General features: G+C 44.0%; 1 protein-coding gene across 1 annotated transcript; it reads right to left on the bottom strand.

Moving 5' to 3' along the window:
* Positions 1-1170: 1170 nt before the first annotated feature.
* On the bottom strand, positions 1171-19409 carry hgfb (hepatocyte growth factor b). The gene is made up of 18 exons (XM_062389470.1): positions 19250-19409; positions 17339-17498; positions 16971-17083; positions 16245-16359; positions 14430-14578; positions 12941-13061; positions 11618-11736; positions 9170-9335; positions 8936-9069; positions 8030-8123; positions 6747-6877; positions 6011-6040; positions 5377-5482; positions 4586-4660; positions 4225-4374; positions 3995-4101; positions 3387-3529; positions 1171-2948 (listed from the first exon to the last, which is right to left on the bottom strand). The coding sequence occupies exons 1-18, from the start codon at positions 19296-19298 to the stop codon at positions 2769-2771; spliced, it is 2142 nt and encodes a 713-aa protein (XP_062245454.1). The 5' UTR covers positions 19299-19409; the 3' UTR covers positions 1171-2768.
* Positions 19410-25745: the final 6336 nt, after the last annotated feature.

Raw genomic sequence — 25745 nt, 5'->3', positions numbered from 1 at the left:
TCTTTACACATAAACTGCTTCTGTGTGAAGCATTTTTCTACGTCGAATATGCAAGATGTATAAAGTTATTATCATTATTATTAATATTATTATTATTGGACCTTTACATGTTTATCATTTTAACATATTTGATATCTAGGTACTTTTATGTGTTCATTTAGATGCACTTGAGAGAGCTGCAAGTCATGAGTGAATGTTCACTTCCTAGTCTGTTCTCTGTCTAGTGTACACACACACACACACACACACACACACACACACACACACACACACACACACACATACACAGAGACAAGTGCTTTCACGCCAGCCTGAACAGCCCTGACACAAGCCATGTTCTCTGGATCATTAGACTCGTGTATGCTGTAGATCTCACGGTGCACTGAGCCAGGGTGAAGTCAGCTCATTCTCACACTCGTTCTCTCTCTCTCTCTCTTTCTCTGTGTGTGTGTGTGTGTGTGTGTGTGTGTGTGTGTGTGTGTGTTTGTGTGTGTGTGGGGGGGGTCTGTGTGTGTGCACAGTTGCCCTTCCATCTGCCTTCCTGGTTATGTCTGCATTTTCTGTCTTTCTGTCCGTCCAGCTGACCTGCAGATGAAAGCAATCTTCTTACGCTTCATCCCCCTTTGATGCTTCCACCGTATCTGTTATCACAGAACGCTGTCTTTGTGTGTGTCTCTCTCTGTGTGTGTGTGTGTGTATATGCCATATGTGTGTGTGGTGTCAGCACACATTGTGCATAGCAACAGAATTTGTCGATCCCCATGTATTTTCTGCTTGCTCTATAAGTTCCTCAATACTGCATCGACGGATTCAGCGTTTAATCTACAGCTCTCAGACTCTTGCTCTTCTGCCCTTACACCTACACTAACACGTACGCATGGCCACACACACACCTATACACACACACATACATGCACTCTTTTATCCCTCATATCTCCTACTTCCATCTAAGTGGATGTGTCAGTATAAGTATGTGTGAGAGAGGGACAGAGAGATTAGTTTGATTAGAAGGACATTTTACAGGCAGTGTGCGACTGTGGTGCCATCTCCTGGTGGGGGAGCACAACAGCCTTGACTTCATTATACGGCGAGTGAGAGAGTGACATTTGCATTCAGAACACTGAAATGTGGCTTTCACGGAATGTGACACATGGAAAAGAAACCCAGGGCTTTGATAAAAAACATTTAATATGACACACATCATAAAATATTCAAAATAATCGCTGGAATTATGTTTTATATTTAGCGTGTTGGTTAAAATTACATGAAGTTTATAGTCAATGTACATTATACAGAGAACAGAAGACAGCACTGTACAACCTCTAGGGTATAGCAGCTTGCAGCATCCCTCAGTGCACACACACACTCACACACAGACGCACATATACCCACTCACTCTTAAACAAACATAATGTATTTACAATATAAAACGAGCTCCATCATTTGCACTAGTAAAAGAGGCGTGTTAATTAGTTTCAAGGGCCTTTTAGTCATCTCAGTGAGAGCGTCTATTACAGTCAACACAGTTACAGAGAGCACACCGTATTTTCCATGACAAAGTTTAAAGTGATGGACTTTGCAAGACTAATATCCAGAGTGGATTGGAATTGGAGGACTGCCAAGGTCTGAGTGTTGGGAGGGGATAATTCATTCAGCTCTGGCTCTAACATGCACAACCTCAAATGCACACGCACGCACTCAAACACACACACACACACACACACACACACACACACACACACACACACACACACACACACTCTCCTTCTGCAGTTTCTTTTTTGCATACAGGTAATGCTGCAGAAAAATGCACACAAACACACACACCTACACACATGATGAATTAACATAAGCATATTAAGGAAATATTTGATTTTGTATAGAAAAAGCTTGCGTGTACACGTGAATGTTACATTTTCTGCTGACTGCCTTACATTCCTTTATCTACACAGGAGGCTACAATCATCCATATACATACACAGTCAGTGATATTGTGATAACAGTACAATACTGAACATGGAGTCGACATGATGAGACAGACACATGGCTAAAAGCTGAAATGTAGATAACATTCTGTACATAATTCATCCGCCCAAAAACGACATTCATTTTTCTCCTGTTATAGATCTATAAGACCCAAATCACCTGTAGAGTGTCACAAATACACTCATTAAAATACTATGTACAGTAAGGGCCACTTTATGGTGGGAGTGTCCTTAACGTTGCCCTACCTTTGGATAGTTTTTCCAAGTGGCCTATTGAGGTACTCGACCGAGGGAGCTGCTGAACCACTGCACTTTGGTGTTTTAGAACATTCAAGTAATGCCAGGAATCAAGGGTGTTCACATGCACACATGCTCTGGTGAATTTTGTCAACAAAAGACAAAAAAAAACATGAAAACCAAATGTTTTGTCTGGTGTGCTTCAATCAGGGACAAATTTCCTTTTAACCGTAATGTAAAACCTGGAACGGGTCATTTTCTTACGTAGTAGCATCATTTCCCATTTCTGAAATACGAATCCTTTTTTTCCTCTTCATAATTCCGTCACAGTGAGTCACAGGATCAGTGTGGTGTCTGTTTATAATACGTTAAAATCTTACATCATAACGTTTCCCCTTCCATTCATCTGTTCTCTGATCAGTTGCTTATTGACCTGTGGCCTATGGACAACATAGACATCTGGTGTCCTAATGCACAGCTGGATTTAGAGAAATGCGGCTCCGGGCTTGATATTGTCCCCTGGTTCTGTTTTATTCTCCTCTGGATTTAATCAGTCTCAGGGTTGGGGTAGTATTTGAAGACCTTGTGGATCCACTGGGTGTAGAAGGGCACGTTGATGAAGATGCCGGGCTGGTTGGCCCGAGCGCAGCCTCTGCCATGGACGCTCACGCCGACAATAACCCTGCTGTCTCGATCCTGACACACAAGAGGGCCGCCATAATCCCTCTACAGAAGAAGAAATACATAGCACATTTCTCTGCGTCAGTGGTTAGGACATGGCTGCCATCAATGTTTACATTTTCCGAGGGTTTAATGAAAGCTAAATGTTGTTTTCATGCCCTCAGAGACAGACAGTGCCGGCAGTATTTGTGAACGTGGACATCTCTTCTCCACAGCTAGAAACCACAAAACCGAGGCTTTAATCGCTGATGAAATTTTGTGCAACAGTCTACAGCTGCTCTGTTTACAACAGACTGAATACTAAGCCTTCGGATTCAAGAACATTTGTTTGAGATTTGTAAGTGCAATGTGGAGCCAGGGCGCTAATATCCTCCGAAACTCGCACTGGGAACAATCACCTTATCTGAAGGTGTAAAGGCTTGTTCTTGTTTACCAACATGCACCGTGACTTCGACTGTGGATTGTTCTTTAGTAACAGTTTACCTCACACACTCCCTCATTCCTCCTGCCTCCTGCACAGATCTTGGTGTCGCTGATGTGGAAGTTCCCTCTGTGCATTTCTCGACACCGCTCGTTGCTGACGATGGGCAGGTTAACCACTTTTAATACATCGTCATGTCCGGTGCCTGAAAGAGTTAAAAGTCGCACGTTGTTGCTACTATTGTGTTGCAGCACATGTGATACAAATGCTGCCATTGTGCTGGAGAACTCCTACGTGTTTGGCGTGCAAATGATCCTGTAATATAACATAAATAATCAAATATAATATAGTGATACATTGGGTTTTCTTCCATTTGCAGGTTCACAGAGGGAAGTGCGGATGAAACATGCAGACACATTTTAACTTTAACCCCACATCTGTACTTCAAGCCACCCAACAACATACAGAAACATATGGCCTAAGCTATTAAGAGACGACTGTGTTACAGGAGAGTCGCTCCTCCACCATATATCATTTAAAGGAAAGAAAATAAATCAGGATTGCTGGGGGGAATAAATACAATATATCGTAAACCTGGCAGAGCTGCAGTGATGTGTGCAGCAGCTGCAGTGAATATGAAATATAGAATATCAATATTGAATATCACTACCTTTGGTCTCGCCCCATCCATACATTTTACATATCGTTCCTTCTGGGATGGAGCACCCGGCCACAGGCAGCTGAATCGTATGCACGTTGTCTGCAGGTAGTGCAGGCCTGGACATATTTAATGAAGACAGAGTATGCAGAGCATGATTAACATCGCATATTCACTCGCACACACAAACATGCTGCATATCAATGTAGTTTATCCTCGAGATTATTTTTCCAGGCACTCACTTCGACAGTCTTATGAGGGCTAAACTCGAGCCCTCTGGGCCACATATCACATGAGCTATGCTGACTTCCTGTCTGTTGGACCAGTCAGCAGCGCCCTCTCCAATATCAGAGACTCCCAGCCACACACGATACTCACTGAGGTCCGGAACACTGGAGACGCAGAAGACAGAGTTAGTACTTTATAAAATATTCCACCTTTATTACTGGGGAACAGTAGCCACTGAAACGTATCTATTAAGCTTTGATATAGGGGGATATATAAATATATGAAATTAACTCATCCGTTTTACATTTAATACATTGACAGTTCAAGGTATAAGCAGAAGAAAATAATTCAGATTTAACAGACGATGATCGTTACCATGAGGAGAAGCACTGTCTGTCAGTCAGGACCCACTTCTCTCGTATCAGTGAACCCCCACACCAGTGCACTGAGCTGGGGAAACAACAAGACATGAATGGCACATAGTGGGCTTATCCAAGTACCAAAGCAGCTGTAAAAGACTTCCCATGAATTAGTGCTGTTATTGTTGAGGATTGCTGCGGCTCAATTACTGCAGGTAATTTTTACAGTTTCAGAAAGAAAGCTGTTACCAGTATTACTGCAAGCCAAGCAAAAAGGCAGCTTTAGAGCAGTTACAGAAATTAGCCACTGACATTGTGCAGAGCCATATATTGACTTAACTGTGAGGAAACTATGCATACAGTGTATTTTTAAACGTTAATCCCGAAGTCCTGTTTCACTGCATTGTTGGGGAATTGGAATGAATGTCATATAAGTGTCAACACTAAATTTGATTCCTTGACTTTTGGCTTCGCTGGCTTTAAAGTGTGCTGTTGGTACTGCAGTGAAAAAATGCTGCAGTACTGCACTGCCTCCTCCTAAACAACAGATAACTTTTACAATTAGGTGAGTGTTGTTTCTCCTCAAAACTTCTGCTGGATCATGTATAGATTTCTCAAACGCTTGCATGCAAGGGATACTGAGCATTGCACAAAAGCCTCTTTTTCTAAACCTAAAACAAAAATATATAGAAAGAACAATTTCGCTGAATTATTTATGAATTCAAGAGTAGTATGGGCAGGATAGCCTCCTGTGTTTTTTTTTGCTGTTCGGGGGAGATGTGTGGAATATTAAATGCACTGCTGTACCCTTTCTGTATGCTGACCATCCAGCTGCCGTCTGATATCCTCACTGGACCTCCTCCAACAATCCTTGTTCGCTTATGGATGAAACAACCCACAGAGGACAGCTCACCTGGAAGCAGAAACACGCAAACAGATAGGTTAACACCTCAGGTTAGGTGATATGTAATTCGTTTAAAATATAAAGACGCACACTAGTTAACTGGTTACACATTTGCAACACAAGGGGCACTTGAGCTGTCTAATGATTCGCTATAATCATTATTATATATAAAACAGCGGTTATGCTGATGATGCCATTAGATGAGGTAATTAGTGAATATGCTCACATAACACATGAGCGTAATTATAACTCTGAATGTTGAGGAGTTCACCCTCTGTTCGTGAGTTATTTTATAAAGATGAACGAGTCAAACACACACACACACACACACACACAGGCAGGCCTATAAATGCACATACACAGAAACAGATGTCATCATAATAACATAATGTCCCGCATCATGTATCATAATAGCTGCACATAAAAAGGACTTCATCAGGTTCTGAAATGCCATTCTTCTTGCCTCGGAGGCGATTGAATAGCAGCTGAGCAGACACAGACAGACAGAGACAGACGGAGACAGACGGAGATGCTCACCCAGTGGAATGGTGTTCTGTGAACCATCACCTGCAGGGAAAAGGAGAAGAGACAAACGAGTCAGAATTAAGTGATACAAGATAAGAGGCGACCCCACACACAGGTGAACATTTCCCAGTAGAAGTAGCCGCAGCCACAAGGGCCAGGGTCATGTCACTGTCTGTTTCCAAAATCAGAGGCTTTTGATTTAATGCAACACACAAAAAGTAAGTAACATTTCAAATTCAATATCAGCAGGTTTTTCAAATTGATTTTCAAATGGATGGAGGTTAATACATGTATTGTCATGTAAAGTATGAGTCACTATTCATAAACACAGTTTTTAAAAGATTTGAGAGATTTTGATTAGCCAATTGCACCATGCTTACCTGCATAATTTGATCTAAACACAACACCACAAATACATAAACAAAGACTCAAGGTCAAGATATGATGCTTTTTAGTCCATGTGGGAATGATTAGAAGAGGAACCCTCCCCTGTCCTCCTGATGAGTTGTGAATCTCCTCTGACACACACTGACCTGCAGGTGTAGACAGATCTACACACTGCGAACAAAGCATGTGTGTGTGTAAGTGAGGCAGACCACCAGACAGAGCCAGCAAATCTCCTCTAGCTCAGTCTGAGATCCGGGAGTGTGGCAAATTTTCAATTTTGCACGGCCTTACAGATTGTTTCCCCTTGCAGTGTGTATGCAATTGAGTGCGCCTGAACGAAGACACATGCACATCCACTTACACGGGTTTACAGTGCAGTAGTCCCAGGGTATGGCAGAGTTGTTGGTATAACACCAGGGGCCGTGTTTGTCTTTATCAGGATTTCTGCAGTAGTTTCCCTCCAGGCCAGACATCAGCATGTCCCTCTCACCGCTGGACAAACACAAAAGAGCCAATAAGTAATCTGTCATCAACATTCATCAGGCCCTAAGGACGATTTCAAAACACAAGGAAGTTTTTTTTATCATTCAGCTGTTGATGAAAGTAATAAGTATTTACCGGTGATTTACAACCATAGCTGCACAGAGTTAGCCAGATCGGATCTGGACAGTCAGACTACACAGCTGTGTAGGCTCTGCAGAGGGATTACTCACTGGGACAGAATGCACCCACCTACACTCACATACCAAATGTATGCATGTGTAGACATATCCCACACATGAGTTTTATTCTCCTAAGAATTTTGAAACCACAAACAGAATTCTTTCCCACGCTAAATTCCTGAGCTGATAAGGTGGAGAATTGTAAAAAGAAAGGGAGACACAAGAGGGGATGCTGGGTATCAAATCAAAGCAATGCCGAGTTTCAAATCTGTGTTTATATGTGCTGTATTTCTAGCAGCTAGGATAACAGCCGGCTCTGTCGGACTCCCGAACCCTGACTTCTGACCCTGGGCAGGAGCCAAGCAGGGGAGATGATTGGCTTTGAGGTGTTCTTACGAAGAAGGGGGTTTAGGGTCAAAGGTGAGGCGTGAAGTGAATATCCCCCAGCCAAGTTATCACTGGGAGTCATTCCTGTGGAGTTAGGTCATCTTCAGGGAAACACTTCTCCGGCCATTAGGAGATGCTGGAGAGGTTACTCACGGCACCCGCAGGAGCTGTTTTGTCCTCGGAGAAAGAAGAGGCCCAAGTCGACCTGCTAACAACGCTACGACTTAACTGGAGGTCAATAATAGGTCACCTCTCCACACTAACCACCACATATCATGTTCGCACACATGGTTCTTGAAAACATAAATGCATTCTCCTGCACACTGAGGCTTTCATGGACAAGCCTCTATCACTGAGAGCTAATTTCTCAAGTACTCGTTCTCCTTTTGATACCCATCAAATTTGCATTTTATGATAATCCTGCTCATTATCTGTGGTTTTCTTTGATGCCACTGAGCTCTTTAGAAATCTCGATGCTTGCTAGACTGCAGCGGGTCGGTACAATAACTGTGGGACATTTTGATTTCTATTTCTAGCAACTTGTTCTTTGTGTAGATCTGTTTTGTAGATTGTGGTTTGGGAAAGTTCCCTGTACCTGTTGCTGTGGTCGGTCCAGGGAGAACAGGGCAGGTTTGTTCTAGTCCTCGACAGCTCTCCTTGGTAAGTCTCTCCAAAACCTTCGTAGCAGACTAGATTTGGACAAAAGAGAGGAAATAAAATCCAATAGGTAAACGAGACACACAAACAACTCTAAACAGGAAACAAGAGGCAAGAGTCAGGATTGCTAAGCTTATGTAAAACTGCAAAACCGTAACCCAAATCTTCAAACCGTCATTGTGCATTTGTCATACGATGTGAAAAATATTATAATCGGACGAATCAAAACAACTCCTAAATTCTTAGCTACTTTGGTTTTAGATCTAAAGCTAGGAAAACAAAGTCATCCACAATGATATCTTAGAAAAACATGGGCCATAAATAAGGTTTTGAGGCTGTCTGTCACCCTACATCTCAAACGGGAATGCATTCAACCCTCAAGGGTAGACCACAATACAGCCTCAGAGTGGGTTTACAATCCCAATGCAAGGCCACGCCATCTCAAAGAAATACCCCATAGATCCCTTGGGAAATATGAGTTTGCGTACTCGGCCATACATCTACATCTTGTACTTCCAAATCTCTTGCTACAATCCTGTCAAGCACAAATTCTTCCACTCCATCTTTCGCTGTCCAGTGAGACCTGATGATCCTGAGCCGCTGTCAGGGCTCGTTTATGTGAGGCGCGGTGGTCCGTCCTTCCCACAGTACTATAGGGCGGCAGTTTTCCACAGGGACGGAGTAACCGGGGCTACTAAATAATATGTGTGGTTACAGGGTCTCATGTGAACTCGATGGTCCACAAACTTTGAAAATGCAGGATATCGTTTGGCTTCTGCTGTACAGCAAACCAACTCTCCCCTCGCTGTTCCGAGTGCTGGATAAAAACGGTTGAGTCTCTCACCACTGACACGGTTTGCCTGGGTGCCACACTGAGGGATGTTGCTGCAGAACATTGTGCGGACTCTTGGGTCCGTGGTGAAGCACCAGGGGGATTCTTGGCCATCTGGATTGCGACAGTAGTTTTCTCTCAAGTCCCTGGAAAACACAGAGAAAGTCTGGGTTATTAACTGAAGATTTAAGTGCATGCAGGTGGGGGAGGGAGTGGGCGGTTGTCTTATGTGTGTGTCTGACTCACTTGCAGGGGTAGGCCTGAGGAAAGAATGTGTGGTTATGGGGATGCTGGGAGTCCCAGCTTTGGCAGGTTAGTCCGGTGGGTGTCACGTCCACTGTCCCCTTGTAACCCCGCCCTCTGCCCTGGTAACACTTGGTTGTTTCCACCCTATTACTTTCAGGGGGGTTTTCTGTGAAAGAGAACAAACACATTAAGGGGTTAGTTTGGTCAAGGGAGCGCACACAACACGGGTGACACAGTCAATCATCTTTTTCCAACAACCAAAGCTTACACAGTTTTATGGGGTAATATAAAACAATAAAATATATTATAGTAGTTCAGACTTTTGTGGTGTTATAGTTGTAGCATGAAATAATAAGACACATTTAATAATGTCAAAAGACAATTGATGCTGCAGCCAACTGAGAAAAACATTTTATTATTTTATTTTATTTTATTGAAACCTGCTATTATTGGAATAGTCAAGCTATCCACACAAAATGACCTTTTTCCTACAGCACACTCATAATATATGATAATCAGCCTGATAAATACTGGGGAACACACTGAACAAGAGGCATCCTATAATTACAGTCAACTGTTTCAGGCAACCCCATATTTCAACATCAGGATACAATTTCACATGTGACCGAACCAAAGTAGAAAGTAAGGCCTCCTTATTTATCCGGTGACTTTCACAGAGGAGGCAAAGCAATGCTGAAAAAACTCATTTAGAGTCGAGTCAACTCCGACTTGAACTTTATATGAGTGAGGCGAACTTGGGTGAACTGTGGCATTGCACTGAAACCTTGATGTACTACATTGCAGGTTCTAGAGCAGCACTCGTGATCTTACTTCTCCGCCCCTTTCAAGATTGTTTAAAGTGATTGTTCTCACTCACACATGTGATGCCCCGGCCCTGATTCCAGTCATAGCAACCGCACAATGCAGGATTTTATCTGTCGGCACCAAATGTTTCACGCTGTAACAAGTTCCTCGGATGGGGAGTGACAGCGAAATCAATTGGGGTCAAAACTTCTAGTGTGTGTGTTTAATCAGATTGTTGCCCATGCACGCAGTTATACAGAATAATAAATAGTTAATGATTTAGCGCTCAGGGAAATATTCAGTGCCTTTGACGTGAGGAATGGCTGAACAGCCTCGATGTCTCGGCCACCTGCTTTCCCCGAGAACAGCGTCCTTTATGAGTTTGGATTAGAACGACCTACAGTGTGATGCAGCTGGAAATCGTATCTGCTTGACTTTTCACTGCTCATTATACAGATGGTACTTGAGTCCATTAATCTGAACATTGTGCATGATTGCATCAGACAATGTGTAAAGATGCACATCCTCGAAACCACAAAAACAGATGTTTTCAGACTGTGCAGTGAATCTAAACATAGATACGCACTATTTGTGACAGTAAACAGTAAACAGGAGGCCTTGACAAAAGACCACTTTGTCTCTCTTTCTCTTGCCCACTCTCACCCGCCTTGTTTTGATTAAGGCGAACTGGGTCGTAAACATAGACCTTTCCCGTCAAACTCCCATATCAGACAGAGAGAGATGGAGGGTTGAGACAGAGAGAGACAGAGAGCAGAGGGAGAGACAGAGAGAGCAGAGGGACAGAGAGAGCAGAGGGAGAGACAGAGAGAGCAGAGGGTAGGAGATGGTTTTTAGAGAGCCGGGGTTGTGGGGGCCGTGAATCACTGGGTCCACATGGAAGAGTGCCATCTAGTCAACAGGCTGCCAGGGCTGCTGATGATTCCAGCAGGCAAACAGGCCACTCGCAGACTCAGGAGAAAGAAGCTGATCCCTGCAATAACACCACTGCCCCCCCCCCCCCCCCCCCCACACACACACACACACACTCTCTTGCTGTTTTATGTTCTTCAGAACCACAGTGGCTGTCTCAGCGACTTGTTCCTGATGACATGGTCAACAAAGAGAATGCGCTGATCTCTTGGTTTACTGCGAGAGCACGGACACGACAAAACACATCAATCACACACGAGTGTAGGAGGTGTAATGAAAGCAATCTGCTTGTGGTGTGTATGACCCTCGCCTGGTGTCGGTGTGTGGGTAATAGGAAGTTAATGTGGAGCCGTAACTGAGCCCTGCGCCGCTTGACCACCACACGTAAGAGCTGGCATAGAACAATAAACAGCAGGTCAGCGGTGCAGCGGATAAATAAACAATCTGGCTGTTAGAGAAGACATAACAGAGAGCCAGCGCTAAGAGGGGGGACTACGTGTGTCTGAGTGTGTCTGAGCGTGTCTGCGTGAGTGTGTATTTGTGTGAATTCAATGGTATTGGCCAATGAGAGGAAGAGGAGTGGTAAAATGAAAGGTACAGGAAGTTGTAAATTTTGGTGCGGTCAATCATGCTTCATGGGCCCGTACCGAAACCCAAACACACCCAAACAGAACAGCGCTTATCGTTCAACCACACACAAACAAACATGCTTACCACAAACTTTGATGTCGCAGTACTCCCAGGGTGTGTTTGGGTCTGTGGTAAAGCACCAGGGTCGGTGGCGTCCGTCTGGGTTCCTACAGTAGTTATCATCCAGGCCCTCGTCGGGGTGCCTAATACAAAACATAGAGTATAATATAAGCTCAGGGTAAAGATGAAAAAAAAAGCTATATAAAAAGTAAGAGGATTGCAGAAAATTGTATTTTTGCAGCCCATAGCCCGGCTCTTTACAAAATAGTGGTACAAAACACTACTAATTTACATAATTAGTCATTCTTAAGGCCCAGAGATAGCTGAAAAAGATGTTTCCATCTGGATCCATATGTGAAGCGAGCACAACCGGAGAGACAATTCCCCATTCTGCACAACTGCAGCATTAATAACAGGAACGGTGCACAGACTCCTATCTGTGAATCTGCTCAGGGATTCGGGGGAAACGAGGAGGAAAATGAGCTCCTCGGCTGCAGGTGTTCTACGACAGGAAGTCATCCCCGGGTCCCACATCCCTCCAGGCCGGCTGCCTCCAGGTACACACAGTATCAGGCTGAGGGACACTCTCATTACATTAGCGCTACGAGCAGTCAGGGACCTCGTTTACACAAACACTGGGATGATTAAGGATGTGTTAACGAGTCCCCCACTAATCCAGACCACCTGCCATCCCACAAGCTGGAACAGTCCCGCCACAGATGCACACAGCCGGCGCGCCACACACACGGAAAGAGTAAGGAATACGAATACAGCCGATAATATATGGCCTCCCAAAAATAGGTACGAGTTTATCCCATGGCTGGACACGAGTCAGTTCTATAATCTACTGAGAGCTTAAAGGAATTTGAGCCAATTAATACAGAGTGAAGAGTTTTCCCAGCATAACACGGCTAAAAAGACCAAATTACACACTGGATTCTGATGGCAATCTCTCAGGGAAACACACACTGTCTGACTCCAAATCACTTCATCTCCAGACTTAGTGCACCACAACCACATGAACTTAATATATCAACGTGTTATTACATCAAGTACTCGCGTAGTGTTTTAGTATTCCGTTACATGAATCCATGTGTGTGGGCTTAAGTGTGATTGAGCCAGTGCAACTCACTGGGATGCAGAGTGATGCTATGCAGGTGTGTGTGTGTGTGTGTGTGTGTGCGTGTGTGCGTGTGTGTGTGTGTGTGTGTGTGTGTGTGTGTGTGTGTGCGTGTGTGTGTGTGTGTGTGTGTGTGTGTGTGTGTGTGTGTGCATATGTGCGTGCCTGCATGCGTGCGTGCCTGTGTGTATGGTGTTAAAGTAAGTGTGTGTTTGAGAGTGTTTCACCTCTTGGGGTGGTACAGGTGGTTGTGTGGTTCCTCCAGGTCCCAGCGCTGGCATTCCCTTCCACTCTCTGTGTGGTCCATGGGCCCTCTGTAATCTTCCCCATTACAACTCATGCACTCCACTGTGGAGCAACGACATGTACACACACACACACACACAGAGAGAGAGAGAGACATACAATTGAGAGAAACACAATCAACAGTAAGGAGTTTGCTTTCCCCAGGCGATACTCTTAGCACAGAATAAAAATAAATGTAGCTTCTAATTTAATACATTTGACTTCATCATGTTCTGCCCCCAGATAGTTTTGAAACATTTTGCAATAAAAGCCTCCATATATAAATGATAGATCTCCCGGTTCAGACTTTATAGACACATACACCTGTGTATATAATGTATAGACGTACATGTTATATGTCGCACTAATGAAGGCAAGGATTTCTTTGATGTAAAAGCACCATTTGTTCCATGGTGAGTAGTACACACCGTCTTAAACAACGGAGAGCGTGCAGATTAGAAACAGATGTGTATGAGTCCACCGCTGTCATGACAGAGCACATTTAGTTCCACTGGCCTGTGTGTGTGTGTGTGTGTTTGCGCAGCACGCCATGTTTTCGTGTCTGTGTGTGTGTTTCCCATTAGGACCAGCTAATTTCTGGAGAAACCCTTCCAGTCATTTTCTCCCGAATGAAAGCAGGCACTCTATCAGAATAAAAAGTAATTATCTGTGCTGTACCACTTGCGATATCCCTGGTGGGACGCCTTATGTGAGCCGGAGAGCAAGAAGGATTCCCTCCCTGTCTTATCGAGCTGCAGCCCGGCTCCTCATTAACGTGATACAGTGTCATACATGCCGAGGAAACAGCCCCTCTGACAGGTTGAATCCCCGGGGATTAGATAACAGAGATCATTATCATCCCCTATTCAGGAAGACATCAGTGCCTAACAGTGGTAGTTTGTGCTATAACATATCCGTTGAAACACTGATGAGACCTTTTCCTTTTCTCTCATCACAACCGGATGAATATCTAAGTTTTATTTGTACAAACTCATAACCTGAACTCAGCGGCTCTCCTTCTGTGTGCACCACAGGGACCTGAAACAGCTCACAATTTATAAATTGGATGTGACTGAGGGATTAATATAATTTTGCATTCACACACAAGCCTATAAGTTCAAACCATTTAAAAAAAACCTGGACATGATGGAATGAGAGAGGACTGTATAAACTGAGCCACACACCTGGAAATGGCTGCAGCTGGCCTCCTGTGCACCCTCTCACACACACACACAGCTGTGGAGCGGAGCACTGTGAGGGCCAGTGTTGCTCAGTCCAAGGTATTACATGACCCTAATTTGCTGCAGCTCATTTCAAACTATCAAGCCTCAATTGGTGAGGCAATTTGCAACATGCGATATCTTAAGATGAATGTTGGCTCAGATGCATACAGACTTGTTTTGCATGTGTGTGTCTGTGTGTGGAGCCTACCCTGTGAACACTGTGGTATGCCACACTCCTGGTATCTGAGGTGTGGCCGGGGGTCCGTGGTGAAGCACCACGGACCAACACTGGAGTTGTCTGGGTTGCGGCAGTAGTTTTCTCTGAGGTCCTTCTTCCTGAACCTCTTGGACATGAATCTGTCAGGAGCAGAGGGGCAGTCACACAAACAGACACATGTACCAAAACCAGTTGCCAGATATTTTCTTTTCCCTTTTTCAAACAGCCATGGCCCCTTTTTTTGTTTTTATGAAAGAATGACGAAACCTTTCTTCAATTATGAAGGAGTTTGAACCCGACGGCTGAAGCCTGCCTGTTGATATTACTGGTGGAATTTAACAAGTGGAAAAGTAATGGATGGCAATGTTAAAAGATCAAACCATCAACAACTTGAGGTTGTGAGTTAAAGAAAACACATGTAATATGTAGAAGCAATGTTAGTTCTCCACGTGATGGGTTCTGAGTACAATGTAAACACATCGACAAATGACTCACATCTTCTACATCAGGCAAGCATATGGCTGTGGTCAGCAGTCGTGATGATTTATATGTCATCTTTGAGTCAGCAGTGTTTTCCACATGACGATGAAAAGATAAAAGTTTGATGTGAGGTTTTCAGTGGATTGGGTAACGACAGTGACAGACATGAAAAGACCTTAGCAGGGCAATCAAAAAGAGGAGAAACCCTTCACTGATAAAAAATGCAATTTCTCCTATGTGAGTGTGTGTGTGTGTGCGTGTGTGTCAGTCAAAGTTTCCCATGACTGTGAGTTGACTGATAAAACATGCAAAGTGCCTGGGTTTAATTAGCTGAACTACAGAGACGTTAATAGCGGTCTGATAAAGAAGGTTCACTGGAGGTACAACCGCTGCCCTCTTTGATTCATCTGCGACAACTCACTACAAAGGTTTGCAAAGTCATTTAATTCCTCTGAGGGGAGTGGAGAATGAAGGAGGTAGCATGTGTGTGTGTGTGTCTGTGTGTGTCTGCGTGTGTGTGTGGGTGTGTTTGTGTGTGTGTGTACAAGATTCTCTAATGGTTATAACTATGTGTAACATGATCAACTTTACTTTACTTCTGTTTTCGCCTCAGTGTTGTTTTCCACCATGTCCTACATTGACGCAACTTAGTTACTGCAAACATAGCAACAAGTCCCCATAAAGATCCCTTTAATTATATGAAATGTGTGTCATATTGTTCACATTTAAGAAACCATGATTAGAATATTTACACTTACTGCAACAAGTAGTAGTAGACAAGTACTGCTTTTGACATTTATGCAAGGATAATACAGTTATTTAGTCACTTACCAGGCTGTTCCTTAAGATCAGTAATAATTTCACTATCATAAAACCATTGCTTTACTCATGGTTTTAAACTCCAGCTCATTGTTTCTTGTCTGTTAGGAGCAGCAATGTTTCAGAGAGTCTAAATGTGTATTGAAAAATGAGCTTAATCTGAGGCGTTCACTTACAGAGTTTAACAACAGGCTGCTAATTAGATATGATTCTAATCCCAGTAACACACACACCCACACAATTGTGCACACACACGCCTTGAAAAACAGTAGGGACGCGGCAGGAAATGATCTGTGACTCTGTAAAGTGTTACGATGAGGTCAGTTCTGATGAACGACTGCTCTCAGGAGCCTAATCAACCCTCAATATATCATACTCATTTACACATACAAACACGTACAGACTAGCCTCCGGCTGCTATAGCTAATTGCATCTCTCACAGGCCAACACTAACAGTGAGAAGTAGCTTTGACACGATTTTGTTTGACGTTGTCGAGAGGGTCTTACTTGTGTTCATGAGGAATAGGAGAGGCCCAGGCCTGGCACATGATCCCACTCACTGTCACTGACCTCGGACCCCTGTAGTTCTGACCTGTACCCACAATGCACTCTCTGACATAGTCTGGAAGAGAGACAGAAAGAGAGAGGATGAGGAACGGACTGACAGACTGAAATAAACTACAAGAAAGACATGAGGAGCCAACAACCAGAGAGCGTTGTCGTGCACAGGGAGCCAGTGTGGCCGGTGATGAGGAAAACAGACCGACAGAGATGTTCACACTGAACTGAACAAGGACGGGACAATGCCAAAAGCCAAATCTGTTTTCTGACTCTTCGGCAAAACATTTGGATCAAGCAAACTAGGCTGCACAGCTTGCATGTTCAGTGCTGTGGTCAGTCCTGAGTCAAGTGTGGGGGGGGGGGGGGGGCTGTTCACTCATTTACACAAACAGGGCTTAATGATAGAAAATTAACTATGATGTGCTGGGACACAATAAACACGACAATGGTCCGTCCCTTCCTCTTGTTCCTCTGGAGGAATGCACACTATACAAAGCTTAAATCCCCCTAAAGAAAATTGTTATAAACCTCTCATTTTAAAGCCACATTGAGTACTTATACTGAAACAGTGTTGCTGACTAGAAATGAAACAATGTATCAAGAAGATTTTCTGGTGGAAAACATGCTTTGGTATAAGGTAGTGGAGAGTTGAGGTGGAACAGTGGAGGGCACCTTTCTTTTGATAGAGTTGGTAGTTGAAGTCCTGTTGGCTCTGAGCTCCTGGTGCGTTCCTATCAAACGACAGCAACTGGCATTTCCTGTTTTTATGATCATAGAGGAATGCTCTGGAGAATGAGGAGGCAGAGAGAAAGGGGAAGGGTGAAATACTTAATGGTCACTTTTCTCTCTAACTACTTAGCAAAAACCAAGACAGGGCATTTAAAACTGTTGCAAGGCACTTTTGGGACCTGCTGGCAGGACAGACAACAAATAATCACTCCTTTATTGAGCATAATTACGCAAACATGAGGAACAACCACTTTGCTCAAATTGCACTGCAGTGAGAAGATGAAAGGGCGATGTCATGAGGGCACACATACCTGCAGGTGAAGGGCAGTCTTTTGTTGCGGCTGCAGGATCGAGCACATTTGGCCATGCTCAGCTTCCTGGATTTGGTCAAGTGGGAGGGATCAGGAGACACCAGGACCAACCGGATACCCTCAGTCTTCTGATAGTCCTGGAGCGCATTCCGCCTGCCCTCTGATACACAGTTACATAACAAGGGCTCTCAGCAGTGTTTATTTGACAATTGTGCATTTAGCTGACACTTATCTGCACAGAGCATGAAGCAGAGCCCGCCCAATTTATTGGTTGGCTGAGAATGATGTTCGGCGATATGAGGCTGTAAAACTTTTATACTGAATAAACAATGCATTTCAGTCAATATTTTCTTAAGTCAGGTTGATAGATATAAGTATTTTTTGTATTTTTTGTAATTTAGAAGATTATTTTGGATTTAACTGTAAAATTGTATGCTTCTATTATAAATTATTTGTCACAAGGGTTTGATAACTACATCTTAGGAATTATTAGCATATATCTATTGGCCGATGAAGTGGTATCGACATTTTTTTCCCAATTGACACCGGGCGCCTAAGAATAATGACCATACTCTGGGATAGATTATAAATATGCATTATTCAAAAGCCCATTAGACAGAAGACACACTGGAAACTGACATCCTGGAAACCACGACAGTGTAATAACTTACTGTGACGTCAAGGTTAATGTTTCTGGCGTCAACAATACACACGTAAGCCTCATCACAACAACAAGCATGTCTGCCAACTTGATGGTTTCGGTCCTTTCATTTGTTTTATCATTGTTTTATTCGATATTAAAGACTCACTGTGGCAAACCAGCCCCTGTGGTCTGGGAGACACTGAGGATGATCAGCTAATGAGGCCACACTGAGAACACCAGGGCAACAGCTTTACAATGTGTAGATTAGTCTGATTTAACTCCTATTAATGTAGAGGACCTGATGGGATGCACAGTCATGTATCACTGCTCCTCATGAAACCAAGGTGGGAACACACACACATAGACACACACACACACACACACACGCACACGCACACACACACACGCACACGCACACGCACACACACACACACATACACACATACTGGCACACAATCAGTGGTGGCCGTGCCTCAGTCGTTGGAGCAGTCAATTGAAGAGCTCTCATCCAACCAGAACAACTCAAGCTGTCGATGGTCAGAAGTTGACATCGTGCACGCGCATCTCAGAGTGGTTGTGTCAGATTCAGAGTCTGGGTGTTTCGGTGGATGTGGCGAGCACCCTAAGAATCCCAGAGGATCACATGCCGGCATCAGAGTATGTGACCCATCCTCAACTTGAATCACCGGCTCATCGGTTTCTCTGCCTGGGCGCAATGAGCCGGGTGACTGGCGCACTGATCTGATTGTAAAGTGGGTCGCTCTGTGGGGCACTGGGTTAGATCTAGTCACTTTATCGAACTGACTCGTCTGATGTTCCGGGATGAGCCACTGTAGTAAGCGGGATGAGCCACTGTAGTAATGCGTCCATCTGGAGTGAAATGCGCGGAGTTGCGATTACGCGCTCTGGATCAACAGCGAGGGCAACAGCGTAGTTTTCATGTCTGATTATCTTATCTGGTAGCAATGATCAGTCTAAGATCTTCTGGCTGTTTACTGCATATACGAATCTTACATTGGATCCTGTCAGAAATAGAAATAGTCACAAATTCTAAAGACTTAACACTGCAGTTGTTGTAAAGTAACACACGCGACACAGACTGATTTAGTTAGAACACAGTGGAATGGGAGTAGGTTTTTTATTTCTAGGAAACATCCAGTTTGCCAGCCTGCCGAGCGCACGGTGCGTTCAGGCGCCAGTTCCAGTCCGCGGTGACGCACGCCGTGCGGCGAGTCTGGCGGTTGTAAAATAGTTTTTTCCAAACTTACCAGAACAAGAGACGAGGACGAGTCCGAGAACGATCTTGTAAATCCACATCCCCGCGTCGCACCTCGAACAGCTTCGGGAACAAACTGGGAAATGTTGCCTCTCACTGCGCAGCGCTGTCGGACCGCAACCAGGAGATGAAGCTTCCACCACTGCACAGATGATGCGTCTCCTCTCTAAGTACTTCCTCGCCTGCCCCCCCCCCCCCCCCCCCTCTCTGCGGGTGTATGACTTTATCTCTCTCTCTCTCCTTCTCTCTCTCTCTCTCCTTCTCTCTCTCTCTCTCTCTCTCTCTCTCTCTCTCTCTCTCTCTCTCTCTCCCTCTCCCTCTCCCTCTCCTTCTCTCCCTTTCTCTCCCTTTCCTTTATCTCAGTGTCTGTTTCTCTCTTTCATCCTCACTCCTCCTCAGTTTCCAGTGGGTTTTTTTGCTTGTAAAGTCGCAAATACAATATCTCCAAAGCTTCAATAGTAATGCTTAATATATCTATATTGTATCCGTATTAATTCACTTTATTCCTATTCGTTCACACCCCATAGACAAAACCTATATAGTGAGAATATTAATGTGAAACTTGTGGTTCTTTATTTCCCTTTTAAAGTAGCATTCCCTCCGATACAGCTTCTCTATGATAGAAAACCATAGCATTGTGACCAATGGCGATAGGTAAAAACATTGCGTGCAAGATGAAGGCCTCTATTACATAAAGATGTTCAAAGCATTCACATCTTGTGTAACATATTCTGTCGGGAACTAACTGGAAAGTTCTTCCTGATCATAAATAACACTGTTAGATAAAAAAAATATATATCTGAAAACACAATAAGGCTAATGCACATACACTTCCAATCACATCTGACTGACAGTCATATATGGGTTATATGTCCCTGTGGGAAAATTATAGATGAATACTAATGTTTATAGATTCATCAGATTCTGTATCCTCTCTCCATCCATCAGCTTCCCACTCAATCATCTACTGGCAGCTACTTGTCAGTGATGGGAAACTCAGTAGAGATGTGAAAGGGGGGGGGGGGGTGTTTACAATACTTTCCTTCTTCCCCCTGTGTAAGATAAGGACTGGAGTTACCGGTGGTGTGTGTGTGTGTTTGTTTGTGTGTGTGTGTGTGTGTGTGTGTGCGTGTGTCCCAGTCCGTCTCCTGAGTGCCATCCCTATTTGCAGTGATGACAGCACGAGATAGGAGACATGACACTGGAGCTGACCGTAGCTCCCCCCCCCCCCCCCCCCCAACCATCACCTCTGACACGGCAGCACTCCTGTCCTCCAGTGACGGGTGATGGGCGCACGCTAAATACCGATCAGAGGTGTGGATTCACTGTATTTTCCTCAAACTAAACACCATGTGCACAGAACCAAACCGATGGGTGAACATGTAGGAGGGGGCAGTCACCATCTTCTCTCTGCCTCAATGACTAATGCTCCTGCAGCTTCCTGACAGGACCACAGAGTCGTACACAATTATAAACAATCGGCCGTGAGTCAGATACTTTCACTGGAGCGCAGCACTGATCTCCTCCTGTCTTCTTCTCTCCCTACCTTACATGCAACAAATCCACATCTACTGTCTCCTGAAGGCGCTCACACTTCTTCTGTGCCTCTTCTACACGCACGCTCACGAACACGCATGCCCGCACATAATGAGCAGCAGATGACTGGATGACCTTCGCCAGTTTGAGCGCGCCACAAAAAGCCCTCATCGCCACAATCTCATTACTGACTCTCCGAGCAAGAATCCAGTGGGTGTTTCAGAGAGCGAGGGCTTCTGCCTAGACGACAGAAAATGAGAGAGGGAGAGACGCAGTTGCCCGCTGGCTCGCTCACATGAGGGCTGTCACCATTCGAGAGTCCTCACATCTGTGCCTGGTTACACCAGAAACTTCATATCTTCCTACGGCTGGTCATAGAGGCAGGAAGTCCAGAAAGCGATGGAGATGATATGGAGGATGAATGAGTTGATACACAGAGCGAGGGCAGATGAAGAGCAAAAGTGAGAAGGGGGGGGGGGGGGGGGGGGGATTTACTGTAGCAGGGATGTACAATACAGACCAGTGTATTCAAGGCTGCTCTGTTTGGGTGTTGGGGTGTATTAATAGACTTCCTGCAGAGTTGTTTGGAAGTTGCAATGTGTGAGTCCTATGTTGGGTACCGTTATCGCTCCGTGCGTGTGCTTGTTCATGCACGCATACATGCATAATATGTGCAAATCATCAGCTGCACGATTTTAGCTGAGCGTCTCTGTGACCTCTGCTGTTCCAGCCTCTCGTCCAGATTCCGTCCATATGACCTTATGCACCAGAGATAGAGTGAAAGGGGAAATGGAAAGAAGAGGTGACGGGAACAGGGGACATGACGGGAGGGATGAGGGAAATGGATTAGGACTCAGAGTGGGACCACAGGACAGAGGTGGCTCAGGTATTTATCAGTGATGAGAATAGAAAACATCTTTCAGACCAATTTTCAGAGAACTTCCAAACAGAAACGTTACATGATTGAGGTTTCTTGTAGTGAAGAAGTCCCCTGAATAGATCTGACATCCACTGAGGCAACACAGACACACCACTGATACCCCCCACCGAGTGTGTTGGGTTCAGTGATGACAGTGGCGTGGATAGACGCTGTAAACACAGATACTGTGTCAAGAGATCCCGGTTTAAACAAACACACACTTCCTGTTGTCGGTACATGCGGTTGCACTCGTAATTGAGATCTGGTGACAGTTACAAGTTACACAAATAAACCGCACATACGCACAATCTGTCCGTGCAGACAATAAAAAAAATTTGGCTTCTCGGATAAAAGTTGTGTAAAACTGGACTTTGTATTCGTCATTGCAGTTCTGCACGTGTTCTGCCATGGAGTCATTTCAGATTGTCATACTAAAAGAAAACAGGAGAGTTGGCAGGAGACAGAAATGCATGAGAGGAGCATAACACATTGTTTCATTATCATGCACGTTAGCAGACTGACACACCAACGCATCCCTGAAATAACTCTACAGAGGATCAAAGGATCTCAACAGACAGAAGCCGCTCAATGTGCGATTGATTTTCCTCTCAGATAATTCACTTCCTAATAGCCCACAACTGGTTTTGACATTGCCAATAACAAAATGACATAACGACACTTACGCAGTTACAGAAAGTACAGAACAAAGTTTTGTGGATGAGTCATACGCATATTTGAAGGGTGGATATAATTATATGTTCGGGCGCAGTGGTGCGGTGATCACCACAATTTATTTAAGCAAATCACTCTTGATTAATTTGAACTCAGTATGAAAGCAAACAAATTATTTAATGAGACCCTATGTGTTGAACTTAGGTTATACGACTACATCGGAATTAAACCTGTAACTGAAATACAGAATTTATGAGTGTGATTTGATTGTTTTGTCAACGACGGCCTTGATAACTAAACAAAATTGCACAACAACATACACTGGCATTTACTTCTGATGGATGGACCCACTCTCTGTCACCTTAACTCAAAGGAAATGCTAACAAAACCCGATTGTTTGATTGGTTTTTGTGCTTTTTATTCAACAATGTTTTTTTTCAGGGTCACAGTATCTACCAGCAACTTTTTAAACTCAAATATAACGGAACAAAAAATGATCTTAAAGTATATGTTGAGAGATACCGACTCTCACAAGTCACCTCACTTCTACAGAACAGGTCCAGTTCAGTGCACGGTCCTCAATCGGCCTTTTGTCTGCCCCTCCTCCTGTGTTTATGGGTGTTGATGTGAACATTGGAGACAGAGCGTTGGAACAATTCATGGCCTGGTTAGTTTGTATATCCACACAAACCATAACTGTTTAAATGACATATCCTTCTGCAAACACATCTTTGACGGTGGATGTCAGTCACTCAGAAGTGCACAACACTCAAACCAGCTGGATAATACACGCAAATAGGTCATGTTTACATACCCAACCTATATTGTAACTGAGGACTATTATGGGCTATTGTCTTGCTTTTTGATACAATTCTCTATTTCTGAAGCAGCCTTCCTGAACATCATGGTATACAGTCGTGCGTATAGTTTCCTCTGCGACCTGTTAGTTACAGGTTGAGATTTGTGACAATAAAATGTATTATTAATCACACACAACCTGCAATTTGTCCTCAGCTGAAACATTTTGTGACTGTGAAAGAAAACTCTCATGGTCACAAAAACCAAACATTGCTCCAGGACAAGGGGAAAGGGGAGAGCAGGTCTTAGAATAGTGCCTCAACCTGTGTTTCCTCATTTCTCACACATCTGCTAACAGTCAACTCATGTTGTCTGCTGCTCACTGCTAATTTACCCCCGCATGACTCACAAAGACGTGGAGACGCACAGGGGAGGGAGGGGAGTCGGCAAAAATTAAAGAACGGAGGGAGCGAGAGAAAAGCCGCTCTGGGGCGGCAGGTACATTTCATCCCACATGTGTCTGTGTCAGACCTCATACGTGTAATTAACGCGTTGATGGGGAACATGGAGCAGGGCAGGCTGGACTGCATGCCGCCCCGGTCTTCTGAGCCCACCTGAGCGATTCTCCAGACGTGAGTGCAGGTAATTTGAAGCATGGACACACACAAAGCCATGCATGCAAACGCAGACACACAGAGACACACACACACACACACAGACGTGCTCTGTGAGGTCTTGAGGAGACAGCTGCAAAAGTTTTACCACGCCACCCCCCTCTTAGAAAAGTTGCGAGTGGAACAACAGTCACCAAGTTCTTTACAACCAGGTGACCTCAGTTTACTTTTCAACAGCTCTCTTTCAATTGTGTTGTATCACTAGGAGGTTTTCTCACTTATTAGTTCTACGAAGGATGTATTTAATAGATACATGCACTTTCACACAAAATATACTGAACGGATTTCCGTTTGAAGGTCGGGAAATCATTGGCTGAAAAATAACCCGTCAAATTTTGAAATTTTCACCAATATCCAAGGGAAACATCAGTCATGTTCCGGGGACTGGCATCTGTGAGAGTGTGCAAATAAAACTACAGATCTAGTGAATCTTAATGTGGTTTCATCACAGACTGTTGGGGGTTGGCGGAGGTTCATGTGCTCTACTGAGGGCCGTTTAAGTCTACTTTATAACCAATTAAAACTGTGGTCATTAATTGATGATATATTTGTTTCACTTTTCCAGAAGTTAAGTGGCAATGTAACTACCTTGGCAGTGGGAGGAATTCTTGAGTAAATAAAAATAGAAACTCCAACGATTAATCAACAGAAAAACTAGAAACCAGAGGCTGGAACGTCCTTGTGCACGACACAAACTAAAGGAGATTCGGTCATAAAACAATATTTTCACAATTTATTACAAGTTTTTCTAGAAACTGATTCTAACTGTTATAAAACAATACCAATAACAATTTATCAAATATCAGTCAGCTATTATTTACAGGATCAAAATCCTCTATAAGGTATCAAACTATACGTTTTCACCCTGATGTCTCTGTTGCTATATGTTTAATTTTCCCTTGTGAAGATTTTAATTTATCAATTTATTAAATTTCCTTATATTTATTTCATCTAAATGTTACATTCCATTCCCTGAAGTGCCCTTCTTCCTCACCACTGGCACGTCTATGTTTCGTACCAACTCCAACGATTAATCAACAGAAAAACTAGAAACCAGAGGCTGGAACGTCCTTGTGCACGACACAAACAAAAGGAGATTCGGTCATAAAACACTGCTCCACTCTACAGAGTATCTTTAAAACCATTTACTTCCAATGTAATTCACAGGTATGTGAGATATTTCATAAAGAGACTGAACAAAAATACCAGACTCTATGAGAATGACATGGACTTTTTAACCTTGGTGAATTTGAATACCACCCACAAAATCCTCATGTTACCAGTTGATGTATGTTAGGCCTCACTCCAGTGACGGAGAAAATCCACAAATCAACCGCAGTGTGGGCTGGAAACACGTGTGTCCCGTTGAGACCGTTCACCTGGACCCAGGTTTCCAGCATCATGCCTGCCAATGACACTAAACGCACACGCACACACACAGACACACTTACCAACTGCATGAAGAGGAGAGACAAAAGCCAAGGTAGTGAGAACAGACAAGTGTGTGGTCATGTTTATAGGTTTGGAGAAGCCTGTGGCATTTCCTGATAACCCGTGCCAAATGTGTATTCCTTCCAACCCGCAGTTTGTGTCACACACCCACCCTCCCCTCCTCTCTCTCTCTCTTTCTCTCCAACCATTTAGCAAATCTACGTGGAGGTTTGCTTTGGCTCCCTTCGGTGCCAGATTGGGCGTGAGATTGTAAGAAAAGGTGCCAGAAAGTTACAACAATAACAGAGGAACTATTTGAAGCCTATTTAGAAACCTCTTCAGTGAGTAATAGCTCAATTGACACTATCAGTGTTTTCCTTTTGTGGCCAACCAAGCCTGGGGTAAAAGAGTTTGCCACATTTACAGGAAACACACACAGTAGATGTATCCAAACAGCC

The sequence above is a fragment of the Platichthys flesus genome, chromosome 6, assembly GCF_949316205.1.
Source record: "Platichthys flesus chromosome 6, fPlaFle2.1, whole genome shotgun sequence".
Lineage (NCBI taxonomy): Eukaryota > Metazoa > Chordata > Actinopteri > Pleuronectiformes > Pleuronectidae > Platichthys > Platichthys flesus.
This window is presented reverse-complemented; position numbering and strand designations above follow the sequence as displayed.